Source organism: Ambystoma mexicanum, chromosome 6q, assembly GCF_040938575.1.
Source record: "Ambystoma mexicanum isolate Mex_15411 chromosome 6q, UKY_AmexF1_1, whole genome shotgun sequence".
Taxonomy (NCBI): Eukaryota; Metazoa; Chordata; class Amphibia; order Caudata; family Ambystomatidae; genus Ambystoma; species Ambystoma mexicanum.
The window spans coordinates 614,753,771-614,767,794 of NC_090937.1; the positions used below are offsets into that span (position 1 = coordinate 614,753,771).

The window sequence follows — 14,024 nt, forward strand, 5'->3', positions numbered from 1 at the left end:
ACTGGAAGAGCAAGACGTCGCCACTGGAACTAAGAAGCGGAAGAGGAGAGAAGCCAAAGACATCTGCAACGACTGAACCACCAGTGAAGCCCTGCTACAGCGTCTCACCACTTTTCTCCACAAGACAAGAGAAGATCTTCACCTGCAAGAGCCTTCTTCCCTTGAGCTGGTGGGGCCAACCAGTTTGCTAATCGCCTTCCTGGACCTGCCTTGGTCGAATCTCCCGTACCCTGTACTCGGGGCCGGATAGCCAGGCACCAGTCCACCCGGACCGCGATTTGAAGGAGCGTACCTTTTATTCGTTGGGCAGCACCGTGGCTGGTTTCATCCCTGGGTAGTGCAGTAACTCGAACCTTCCTCCACGACGAGAGCCTCTCTTCCTCTGCTGGATCATCCGAACTGCAGGAACTACCAGGAACAACCGCCACCGCAGGAGCCACTTCTTCATTTAAAGGTACATTGTTCCGCCAGGCCGCCCTTTCTTCGCGGTAGCACTAAAGGTGTTTTAAATCCTTTACCTACCTGTTGGGTTGGCCGCCCCTCTCTCTTAACATTGTCTTTTCAACTTCTGCATCCACGTTTTCAATATCGTTAACCAAAGACTTGACTGCAGCTACGAGAACATTTTTGCTCCTGGGCCCTTGTGTAACGCTCACCTGACTCCCACGGAGACGCTGGTCTAGTCTGGGTTGCTGTGGCCTCTTCGAGCGTGATGCGCAGAACTCGGAACACCGACTGAACAGGACCCTTAAATCTTGCTTGTCTGGCCCGTAGGAATATCCTTCTGCAGATGAGAAAGGGGATTAACAGTCTGCAGAATAGTGTGCTTGCTCCCCCCTTGCCCCCTTCGTTCTTCTCTAACTTCCTCCGAAATCCCCGGTTGAAGCTCACCTTATGGTTTGAAAGGATGAACTCTCCATCCTGCTTCTGGTGCAGGGACGCGTGTTTGTCCAGTTACTTCACTGGTTTTCAGAATGGCGCTGGCAAAATCCACTTGACTTTTCCGAGCGGAATGCCGTAAGTATGAAGATTACAAAAGTTCAAGTGTTGAGCCTCCTTTTCTGTTGCCTTCCTAACCTGTGATCTGTCCTTTATTTCAGGTGCAGAATGAAGGCGATGCGTTGAGGGATTGACTTGCCGATGGTAAACTCAGGTGAGTTAGCGATGGGGGCGATTCCTCTTAATGTCTTTATATTCCTCCAGTAATGTCTTTTGTCCTTTCCCCATAGGGGCCGGGGTGCATTACCTGCCAACGTAGCGGCGCCGACCCGAAATGAGGAATGATCCACCAACAGTAGACCGGTAAGTGTTATGGCGAAAAATTAGGCCTTCCTCATATTTTCCTTCTGCTCACCTTTTCTTTCTTCTTCTCTCCCCTAGGCGCAGAGATGTGGCGACCGGTGCAGACAGTCGCGGTGGAGCCAGAAGAACTCCCGAGGACAGGTGAGTGAAGCGCGGCGCTGCAGCGAGCAACGCGGTGCTTTTAAATGAAAGTCATTTCTCAGGAACGCTTACGTGAAGGTTCCAGATGCAGGTAAGAAGTTTGATAAAATTCTTGGTTTTCACCTTTCTCTTCTCTCCTTACAGGTTTTCCAGGATCGAGGCGGGCGTGGCAGGAGACCAGATGCAGGAGCAGACACGGTGAGCGTTCAGCTGCTTGGATGCAGAACAACGCGAAGCGTGAGCTACTGTCTGGGCGTGGCTTAAATAGCCCCCAAAGTAGTTCCAGGTAAGTATCCTTCCCTGGCCACGCCCGAGTGGCAAAATAGTCCCAATGAAAAAATAGTCCCTTTCAGGTCTCAGGGAGGCCTGAATCTTGCAGCATGGTCTGCATCAGGTAAGTGCACAAAACACCTTCCTTTATGAGCATGGCGCCTATGGCGCCAGGACTGATGTACAACATGAGCCTGGCGCCAAAGGCGCCAGGACAGAGTCCAAAGAGCCCCTATAAGGGGCCGCTGGGCTTTTACCCGGGGGCATGATCCCTGCTCCCGGGGGTGCTGGGCCTGGCCTGGTGCTCCGGGGGTAGGCATCATGACACCTTGCCCTGTACCAACTGACTTTGGCACAGGCCTACTGACTCTGGGTACATTTGTTAGACCTGCCTTCTTTAGAATGATTTTCATATAGAACTGTGTGGTGCACCTAATTCTTACAATTACCCTTTCCTTCCCATTCTTAAACCTTGTGTAATGCCATTTTGCTCAGTTTTCAGTTAAGTATTGCCTATACTGATGCACTGTTTTGCTTAAACTGGCCCACAAACTTATGGGAAGTGTTGCTAGGGTGTGTAGGAAACTATTTCTTAATAGCTTGTGCTTTCCCTCCCTTCTAAGGAATTGTTAGAGTGTCCCTTGTGTGTAGTTTTCACTGTGCCGTTTTGCTCAGTTTTCACTCTGGATCACTTGGTTTACATTTTAACTAGGGAGTGTGTACATTTTTCCTCCGACTTAATTTAACTTGCTTGATGACTGTGATACATGTGTTCTCTCTAGAAGTGTATAAAATAAATATATAACTACTTTTTAATACAAAGCTTTGGTCAGTGTTTCCTTGTGCCATAGTACTGTAGGCCTATTGTGTAAACCCTGAATACTGCTCATCTCTCTCTTGAGATAAGTCTGACTGCTCAAACACAGCTACCAACTAAATCTTTGTGGTACCGACTGATACCAAAGGGGATTTATTGCTCGCACCTGTAGTCTTAATCTGGTGTAGTGCTCCCTAATGGAACTGCATAGGATTCTGCCTAACATCGGGCTTCTCCCCCAGTTTAGCCGGGTTGGACGACTTTCTCTCCGTAGAGGGCTTGACTGCCGGCTGGCAATGGAAGCGGAAGGTGATGTTGATTGCGCCCCGTCGGCCATGGCACCCGCTTCGTGGCAACCCCGGTAGATCCGGACTTGCGGTTCTTGGCCTTATCTTGGGCCCCCACTGATGAGGCGCACTCACAGGACTTAGAAGCCCGATCATCAGCCTTGGGTGAGGCATGCCCCTGCTCGGAGCACGGGGCAGAGGTCTTGGCGCTCAACCACGCCGTCAGTCAACTGTGCCTGTCCTTTGGCGTCTTCTTGGAGAATTTGCGGAAAATCTCACAATCTCCTTCCTTGTGGTCCGGATGCAGGCAGTAGAGGCATTGCAGGTGCTTGTCCTCCACCAACACATTTCAAAGCCCGGACTTTGCTCAGGATTTGAAGAGGGATCTTCCTACCATCTTCTCGTCCTTCATGGTCGGAGGGCGCAAAGTAGGCCCAATGGCCTTCTGGAAACTTCAACGGTCTTCGCCCTTGAGGGCTGTGAACTTCACCAACAACGGAACCCTGCAATCGGCAGATGGAGAGAAGAGCACACAGGCTCTTTCGGAAAAAAAATGTTACTTGTTTATGCGAAAATCAAGAAGCAGCTTGCAGAGCAAACTCGAGAACTCCCAACACTGAAGCGTGCAGGAAAAATCTGAAAATGGCTGCCAGAGGAGGGGCCTAGGGAGAGGACTGTCATTGGACGGGGACAGTATAACCAAGAGGACAGTGATTGGTTTAGAGGCAAAATACAGTTTGTAAGTGAAAGTGAAACTTATTTCTTTTTACTGAGGATTCCCAGCCTGACGACTAGGAATATTCATGAGCAGGTGAATCCATGGCAGACCCCATGCTGGAGAACACCAATTTCTCTAATATGGGGGACTAGATGCAGATCTTGCTGTCCTCAAACAAAATGATTGCTATTGCTCTTGGGAAATTAACCTCTGAAAATCTCTCTCCCAACTCTGAGGTGTAAGTAAATGGAAAAGTCTTACCAGGATTTTCGAAATCTTCATACAAATATCAGACTATCTTGTGTGTAAGGTGAGAATGAACAGAGGCGCCCCTGGTAGGAGTTTCAGGAGCCTCCCTTGTGTATTTCTGGGTCAGAGATCCAGTGACAGAGTTGTGTATATTGGTATCCTTCTTGTTCTAAGTTAAATCTGCTTTTACAGGTTTGAAAGTCTAAGGGAAATCCTTTATCAAATAACTGGCCCAATTTTCGATAGTTCTTTCTCCCACCACTTGAAAATCGTTTAGGATCTATTCTTGGGGAAAAATCAGGATTGTCAAAGACAGGTAAGGTATATATATTTGTGTTACCTTAATAGCCCCAATAATGTATTGTAGGTTTAGCAATTTCACTTGAGAGTGAGGATTTGGCATGGACCTTGTTGCAAAGCCATAGGAGTGTGCCTTGAGGCTTTAGCTCACTATATGTTGCTCAATCCAGACTTAGGTTTGATTTTCAAGTTTGCCTGAGTACCAGTCTATCAAACCTCACATTTGTCTGGTTAAAATATACCTCTGAATATCTGGCACTGCTAGACTTCCCCAGTCCCAAGCACGCACAAGGATTTTGCTACAGATCCCAGGCATTTTATGAGAGTAAATAAAAAGAAATATCTTCTCTTTGACTTTTTTCAGAAAGGATGGGGGTATTTTTAATAGGTAATGTTTGGTGGATATATGAGAGGTTAGGTAGTAGGCTTATTTTAATGCTTGATATCCTCTCAAACCATAATAAGGAGTAAGAGTGCCCTCCTGTCAGATCCGGACCTCTGTGGCGGCTCTCGGAAACCCTGAAGCCAGTACATCTCTAACCCTGAGTTAGGGATGGGCTCCTGTGTAGTATTTACCAGGGTCTCCCTCTTCTCCCACTGCAAGGGCATCTTACTCTGCACCCCGGGGTCGGGATATCTTGTATGATGGTTCTGCAGGGATGAGGCAATATGACAATTAGTAATGTATGTCTAACCTGTAAGAGGATTCAATTCAACACTACAGCTAAGTCAACGCCTAGTCTATAATACTGAATGAAAACCCTTATTGATATATCTTTATGTCCAGTTCATGCGTTCTGGATGACTACCCCTATATAACACCCCTCCCTTGGAATCCCCCTGACCCCACTGAGCCAAGAAGTAGTTCTGTTTTGCAAGTTTAAAGGTTTATTTGATAACTTAAACAATATATATCACGCTTTATAATAAATTAATAATTGAATAGCACACTTAATCTGATATGATAAAGATTAACAACGGAGAATCTGGCACTAGCACACTTCTTGATAATCACTAAGGAGTTGACATGAAATGGATAAGATAGCAACAATACTTTTATGGTTTCAAATGGATGCAATGTGGAATGAAATGCAGTACAGAAAATAACTTGATAGGATTTCAGCAAAAGACAATGTAATCACTTTCTTGGACAATTCACCCCCCCCCCCCTTTTATGCAATGCAAGGAAATGGAAGGAAGGCACACAGTTCTCAGAAATGCAATTAAATGTGATTCAGTTCACCCCAGCAACTTAGACTACAGAAGTTTAAAACACAGGCAAAATGCTTTGATATGTGCTGGCAATGGAGTGAAAATATGTTAAAATGCTTTTAATTCCCTCTAGGAGGTTCAGGGTGAGTGAAATCAAGTTAATATTAGTCCAGGCTCACTTTAGCAAGGATCTAGGGTGTAACTAGCAGGTTAAACGAATTTTTGGCAACTGAAAGGCAAGCAGCTTCTGTTTTCACACGTGGAGAAATTTGCAAATCGCTGTAAAATGTCAAATCGCGGCTAAATTTGCGAATGCGCCGAGCGCGATTACAGAGGAAAGCCTAGGACCTCAGCTTCCAGATGAAAGTTACTGCAAGTCTCTAGCACAAACGGTCACGGAGATATGAGCGATTAAATAAAGGTCGTTTTTCAGATTTGAAATTTTAAAGTTCAAAAAGACAAGTGCAGCTTGCAACTAGAAAATAACAAGTGACAGCTTTACAAATGACAGGTGACAGTTAGGAGGCAGTTCTACTTAGATTAAAATAGCTTGGATTATATTATTTTAACTAAGAGATTGGTTCTGCACAGTTTTCTATGTACTCACACTATATTCTTGAGTTAAATGGGCCTCGCCACGGATCTGGTCAGGTTTTCTTCACTCGCCCTGGACGGTCTCTGCACTTCACAGTGATCTGGGTCAGCTCTCTCTGGTTCTCTGGTCTGGGTCTCTAGTTCTGGATAGATTGAAGTCTCTAGTTTGGCTCTCTGGAGGTTTGATGGAGGCAAGGTATGGATTTTCCCAGCAGAGCTTCCAGCTGCAAATGGATTTGAAGGTCCCTATCTGTCCTGTCTCTCTGCTTTTATGTGTTTTTAAAATGGGTGTGTGTGAGCAGCATCACTAGCCAGCCCCTCTCCACTTATCATTGGCCAAGCTTTCATTTCTCCCCTGATTGGGGGAGCTAAGTTGTGTCAGAGTGATGTCATTTTACAGTCTGCAGAAAGTCCACTCCTCCTGTCAACTTACACACAAATCTAGATTTGAACCAAATACATATTTGCAGAGGTACATATTGTTTTAAAATTACACGCACCCCTCACATATCACAGGAGGTATCCGCTGTTCAAACTCTGCTCTTCCTGGGAGCTTGCATTCAGAAATGGCAATATTTTGCACTTTTTTAACTGGTTTGCGATACCGTACATTACCCCAAATTTACACACATGTGCGCAAGGAGTATGGACATTAATTGATGAAGTGTCAGATTTTTCACATGCACACATTTTGAGTAATATCCTCTTTTCCGCTAAAACCCCCCTGAACATGCCACCGGTTTGAAAAACCTCTTAAAATGTGGGCAGAAAAATCACAAGAATTATGGTATCATTTAAATAATTTTCACAAGTCCGTACTATGAGTTATTCATCTTTTTAGAGTTATGTTCTGGCCCCAAAGGGGTGTGGTTTTCCTCCAGCACAAGGTTGAATTTCTGGTTTTTCCAGTTCTGCCAAGCCAGCTTGCTCTTACAGGCAGTGCCCCTCCCCTGTGCTTCCAGGAGAAATCTCCATTTACGACTCCCGCCATAAAACATTTGCCTGAGTCAAGACAGGGCTTTGTTCAATTTCCTGCAGAGCCCAGGTAATTCAATCAGGGAAGTGTCATATCCCTTTTGGTGTGAGCAGCAAAAGGGCAGCTAGGCCTGGGAACACAGCTGTGACTCAAGTTTCACTCCTGATGGGGGTAGTTGCCAGGCAAATTGGAATCTCTTTAAGCCAGTTTTTAGCTACATGTCATTTCTGTTCCCCAGTTTCTGCATTCAAATAAACTAACAATTTCACAAATGCAGCTAGAATGCTGATTCTAAGTTTAAAACTATGACATTTAAACAATTGCAACCTATGTGACACTCAAAAGTAGGTCACTCATTTCTCTTAAACATTGAGATTTTTAATGTCTTTCAGTCCAAATTTACTTAAACTGCTGAAATCCACAGCTCAGCCAGTCTTGTTATAAACCTTCAAGTCACTTCAGAATATAACTTTACATTGGCTCCACCTCTCAGTAAGTCTTTCTTTGGCATGTTTTGGGTTCATTTATTCAGTTTTCTACAAAAAAGTAAAATCTGGTGGTTTTAAAACGCCGGCTTTTGGATAGTGGTGAGTACTGGTACTGCACCCCTTTTTGGGATTTAAGAAAAAGAAAATGAATTCTCCGCAGTTATGGGTTTGCTTTTGGCAATCAGCATTGCCATTCCCAATGGTTTCAGACTACTGTGTGGGTAGTCCAATGGTGGTTTTAGGCAGTGTCCTTCTGTGCCCATAACATCGGCAAAAATGGGTGGCAGCCTATTCTTCATGCATTTCCCTGTGCATTTTCTGGGAAGCTCTGGCCATCATGATGTTTTCCATGTCAGTACTGCACAGTTTTGAGGTAGGGCTCGGATGCATGGGTAAATACATCCCACAAACCTCCTGCCCACCTCTTCCCCTTTTTAACAGATACCGGCTCTACGTACTCAAGGTATTCCTGAGAAACTTTAGAGGATAGAACATAGGTTGAGGATGGAATGTGATGTGGTATCCCTTCCTCCAGAGTCATACAAAAGGGTTGTTAAATAGCCATTAGCATCATGGTTTACATATGAAAAAAATCGAAGAATCAAACGCCATGGAAGTCTGGTAATCCCAAAAGAGACAATGCTATTTACCTGAACTAAACACCTACTCTGTATTACCAAACAACAGCGATAACTGGAATCCTCTTCTTCTCCAGAAGTTGCGAGACACAGATGGCTTCCTGTTTCTAGTTTCGATGCTACAGTGTATGATGTCATCATGGCATGTTTAGTACGTGTATGAAACATGAATCCGCCATCTTGCTTTGGGCCCCGAAGTAGAGGCCGACTCCATCATGGTTAGGGCTTCTCACGGACCGCCTGATATCATTGGGTCCATCTAGGTTGCCAGAGGCTACTCAGCAATAATCTGGAGTCTCTGAAGGTGGCATGGGAAGGCACTCTTACACCTCCCAACAAACCCTCAATTAACGCGTTTAGCAGGTCAGGGAAGTTTACTTTCATTTACATTTAATGATGTAAGTTAGTATTCAAATTACTTCTTAAGCCATTGAAAAGGATACTGTTTGGCAATTGACAATGTTTTTGAGGAGGATCTGCAAATTAAATTGTGAGCTTAGAGTGATCCTAGTCAGTGAATGTGTTGTGCTCCATACACCCTGAATTCAAGAATGATGACCTTTATTCTTAGGAAGTTAGGATAAAGGCCTGGGTGCAAGAATGCATTATTGTTTTCCCTCTTAACCCTGCCAGTGATGGGGATCTTCAGGCAGGAGGATGGCAAGTAGCAAGCTATTAGTCAAATATGGAATCAGACTTTAAAGGAGGTGAATGCGTTCAGTGTCCATGCAAGTGGAATCGGGCTCTCTTACCATCAATCACTGAAAAGCACTACCACAACAGAAATACTGCATACAGATTGCAGAGATAGATGTTGAATAAAAACATATGAGCAAATTCCACCATGCCCTCCAAACCCTACGTTGCAAGAACATCTAAAGAAACTTATCTTACGAACAGTGCAATCAAAATTATTTAACCACAAACAGGTTGGCCGAAAAAGAGAGTTTCAATGTCCAAAGGAGACAAGGGTCCGTGGATGAGGCTGTAGTCGGAGGTGTTCACACTCTTTAAAAACTAGACATGTACAGTTGACGGTACCAAGATGAGTGATTTTGTTCATGTAATGTGACGAATCCCTGGATGTCGTCACTTCTCCCCTAGGGGGAGCCCCTTCGCATGAAGTCAGGGAGGTGAGGCTGCTACCCGATAGTCCTCCTAGGGGTGGTACTCAGCGGGTGGATCTCATGGGGAGGGAAGCCCCCTATGGTATTAGTGATAACCTGGGGAGAACATGGTATCCCCATAACCCTACTACCCCTGACACTCCTTCCTACCCCCCCTCCCACCAACACTTGCCCTAATGCTCCTTTATGTTTTTGTCATACCACCAATATAGGAAGTATTGGGATGAGGAAGAGTGTGGACTCCTCAAGGGACATGTATCCCTTAAGTACTGAGACGAGGGAGAGACCAATTGACTCCCTGGAAGACCTCAAGATCAGTACAGGGACACAGAAGAAGTGCAGAAGCAGAGACATCACTTACGAGAACTTGAATGAACAGTCTAGTTCTTCTCGAAACCTGATTGCGCAGAGCACATTCAAAACTGAGGAAGGAAAAAAGGAAGAGGAGAGAAGCTCTCTCTGGAGGAAGCGTGAGATGGAAAGCAGACTGTAGCGGTGAACAGAAAAGGTTGTTGCAGGGGACGCTGCCCTGCAGGCAGAGCTGTCCCTATCTGGTCTGCCGTGGAGAGACTGACCAGAGCCATGGAGAAGCAGGGGTCCAGCCACAAGGAGCAGCTGGAAAGCGCGGTCGACATGAGATGCGCAGCCCACGAGGAACCAAACGCTGCAGAGTCGCGCAGCACACAAGAAAGCAGTATGAGCCACAAGAAGCACAAAAGGACACACAGGAGAGCTTGCGACTGACCAAAAAACACCGGCAAGCCCCCTTCAGGTACCTGGGATGCCGAGAAGGTTGATGAGCCTCCAGAAGGGCCTAAGACCATACGAACACGGTCAGGGACCTGCCCCCTTTTACGAAGAGTAACTTAAGTCATCTTCATAGTATCAATACCTGGCAGGATAGTGAACCAGGGATACTGCATAAAGACAGGAAAAAGAAACGGGTCTGGGACCCACACTCATAAGAGTGGGAGCTCATGTAAAGTATGAACTTTTGAAGTGCAAAGCAAACCAGGGGAACAGAAACATTCTGCCTGGTAATATTGAACTGTGAAATGTGAAATCCAAAAGAGGAAAAGATGCCAGGGGAAGGGAGAAATTCCCACTTGCAGTGTGAACTGCATTCTGAAGTCTAAGGAGGGCCAGGGGAAAGGGAGTCATTCGCAGACAGTCCCCAAACACATCCCCCCTTTTAATGAATACCTCAACCCAAACTCACATCTTTTTTTTCGTTTTCAATCGTTTTCAATAAAAGGCTTTCAACCTCGCAGTAATGGTTTGTGATATAATAGGGTGATACTGGTTTCAACTTTATTTTTGCCTCAATAAAAGTCTTTGCCAATCACCATGCCACCGCTGTGTGCGACCTGTTCTTCCCCACCCTTACAGTATTCAAGCCGAATGGGAAGCAAAAGTAAGAGTGTTATCATAACAAACAAATCTCTATTTGGAACAAACACTAAAATAGCCAACAGATTGTCTTTTCTCTAGGAATGGCATTTTATAGGTCTATCTAGTCACAGTCTTGTAGCATAATCTACTGTACACTGGGGACAGTCTATTCTATGATTGTGTGACTATATGTGTATCATGTTTTTGCAGCTGGACTCATGTAAGCAATAGAAAGCTGCATTCAGTGGGAGATGGGAATAGCATCCATGCGCTCTCCAATCAAGTAGAACTCTTATTCACACCATTTCATGAAATGCATAAACTTGTATTGCTCTATAGCAAGGAATGTTTAGAATGCAGGACTTAGTCCAGCTATTGCCTCAGCCCTCAACCATGTACACAACAACAGTTGGTTTAATTGGGGTCTTTGCAACCTAAAGAAAAAAATTCAACAACATGACAAAAACGTACCTTGAAGAGGCTTCCGCTCCCTCCACTTCCATCCGAACCTCCTGATCCTTGGGATTCTCTCCGATTGAACTTCCTTGCCACATCTGGTGTGGAGTGTGGACTAAGACCAACATTATCTGCAGGCTCTTCACTGCAATTATCTGATCCTCCACTGCTCCTTGTAGGGCTTGCCTTACGTGTTCGCAGAGTGGAAGAGGAGTCACTGAACAGTATCCTTTTACTTGTAGGAGATGTTGGAACTTTGTTAGATGTTTGAAGTTTACTGAGCATAGGTGAGTTCGTAAAGCTATCTAGTTTGTCACGTGAGGAAGGAAGGAACCAATCAGCACAAGACAAATATGGACTAGCAGCAGATCCTAATCTTTCTTCAATGTTCAAGTCTATTCCTTCCAGGCCAAGCAGGGTCTCCTTTACCTGATCCACATAAATGCAATCTGGTCCTGGATTTCCAATAGCCTTCGAAGTGCAACCACCAGCCTCCAGAATGACACACAGCATAAAATGTTTCTGCAATAATTGACAGTATGAAACAAAACTGTAAATGTATTTTACTTTAACCGGTTCTTACTGACATGTCAGATATATATATATATATATAAAAATAAAAGGTAATGCACAAAAAGGGGATATGTACATTGTTCTATTGTTAGAAAATATAAAATATGTGCACAAATTACTCAGATAAATAAAATGCAGGTAACGCCTTGAGAAGATTAGCAAGTAATATATTTAACAATGAAACAAATCGAAATTGGACAATTTGGTGCAATAAAAAAGCTAGTGAGTCTTTCATGTTCCCTTTAATTGTTAATGCAATGGACTGTCAGTCATTAGTTGCAGAAGAATAGGGTTATCAACAAGATCATGGTATAAAAAACCACAGGCACAAAATGGTCATGCTTTGCAAACATATTAATCACAAAAAAGTATTTAAAAAGTTAATATTTCTGAACATTTAAATCACACCCCAGTTGCTTATTCAAACACTGCACTATGACATTATTATTAAACTTTCTGAAACAGAAAGACTACGTACCTGTAGCCCAATGCCATTATGATTCACTGACGTTAGCTGTGCAAATCGCAAGCTTTTATTTTGAACCGACATGCAAAAGACACAGTCAAACACTGTGCACTCAAAGTGCAATTAAAATGATGAACAAGCACATATAAGATCAACACTTTAAATATTTTCCATGATATTTTCCCTTCTAAAGCAGTAGTAAGAATAGAATAAGGGGCAGGAAAACCTCATGCCTTGATCCAATTTGAAAATAAATGCTTTCAACTGGTCACAACGACTGCAAACAAAATAGGGGTTGGATATGTGGACATTCAAAGGACGATTATCTATATGAGAGAGAATACAATTCCAACATGTAAGGGCTACCTTTTTCTTGGGTAAGGTTAGAGGAATTAATTTCTCTCACCGACCTATTGCATACCTATCATCCATAGACCCGCTGCTCAGCAAAACATGAAGAGTGCCCAGATACAATGTAAATAGCAGAGCGTGTTGTGTAAGACCCAATATAATAACATGAAATAATTCTGATTTGTCCATTGCATATTGGCTTTGCTTACATTGGAATCGGGCACTGCTTCTCTGTATGGAAGGCCTCCACAAATTGGCCCACCTGCATTTACATTTCCTCCACAAACCTATTAGGCTGTGTGGCACTGTTGCTTGATCTGCTTATGGTATGAAGTAACAGAGCCCAAGGACTGCAGTTGGAGTTTTATGATTTTGGAGAAAATGGGCAATTGTTTGTAGGTCTTCAGTTATGTTTTGCAGAAATACATTTCCCACCAGTTAAACAAGGGCAAGCGGTTTCATGGCAGCCATCTTGGTGCATGAAAAATCAAACATTACTGAATGAATATACTCCCACTACCGCGCACGCTGTCACTTACCTCGATATGGAAAGATTCAGGACCTCGCTGGTAAGTGCCCCTTCCTCACACCCCATTTACCTGTCAATAGGGCATGTATTCCTCCTCATTCCTCATATGCTACCCCGATCAGTGTGTCTCCACCCCATTGTGCCTCCACCCCCCAATTAGCTTTGTCAGTAATATTGAGTGGGAAGAGGGGATTCTAAGATTCCACCAACAGGGAATACAGCATATCCAACTAAAAGAAGAGTGCAAACAGCTGGGGAGAAGCACTTTATTACATAATTCTAAATAGAACAATGAAAATCAGGGATAATGCCAAGTTATGTGCTCCATACCAGAGCAATGATTGAAAATATAGGCCTAAAATAGTCACTAAAATACCGTGGCCTTCCCTTTGCAGATGTCTTCCAAATAACCAGAGACCTAAATGCCGAATCCGCTGGGGACAAAATCACTTCTCTAATTGGAAAGTGGTCCCATAAATATATTTCCTAGTGGAGCAGGACGGAAACCACTAAAATGATGCTCACACCCATTATTAATTACACCATTAGTAAGTTGTAATTTGTTTTATTGCAATACATCAATAGGTACAATTACAGCTACATTCTTCTGGTCTAATGAAAAGGCAACAATAGCATTAAGTAAACTAAAAAAAGAAACAAAATTAAGAGGCCTTAGTATTGTCGACATCCATAACTACAGACAATTTTTGTAGCAGTTCAAGGCACTGAATGGTTTATCAAAGACACACTCAGTATCCGCCACCCAGTATGGCTTGCTGCTGAAACGGATGATGTTTCCACACAATTTAAATGTCCTGTCATGCAACCCACAAAAGACTATCTCGGACAACCCAGTTTTTAGGGACATGATTTGGGTACTTTGTAAAGTTGACTTGTCAACAGCCAAAATAAGTCCCATTACTGCTCTCTTTGGAATAACAAATCTATACAAATGGACAATAATAGGCTTACATGGTAAGAATGGCAGAATATAGGCGTTGATCTAGTAAATGATTTATGGAAAGGGAACAAACAGCTCCCTTTCGCACAACTTCAACTTCACCATCCTCTGCCTAATACCAAGGTTTACAACTTGTTAAATCTTAAGCATGACTCTCCAAAATGCAACTATTAAAGA

At 43.8% G+C, this 14,024-nt stretch overlaps 1 protein-coding gene across 3 annotated transcripts in view; it reads right to left on the minus strand.

Annotated features, from left to right (window-relative positions):
• INTU (inturned planar cell polarity protein) overlaps positions 1-14,024 on the minus strand; it is a 1,700,152-nt gene that overhangs the window by 283,561 nt on the left and 1,402,567 nt on the right. For all 3 annotated transcript variants that reach the window (XM_069631109.1, XM_069631111.1, XM_069631110.1), the window contains exon 12: positions 10,983-11,489. In XM_069631109.1, coding sequence (XP_069487210.1) covers positions 10,983-11,489 — 507 coding nt within the window. The remainder of the gene's footprint in view (positions 1-10,982; positions 11,490-14,024) is intronic.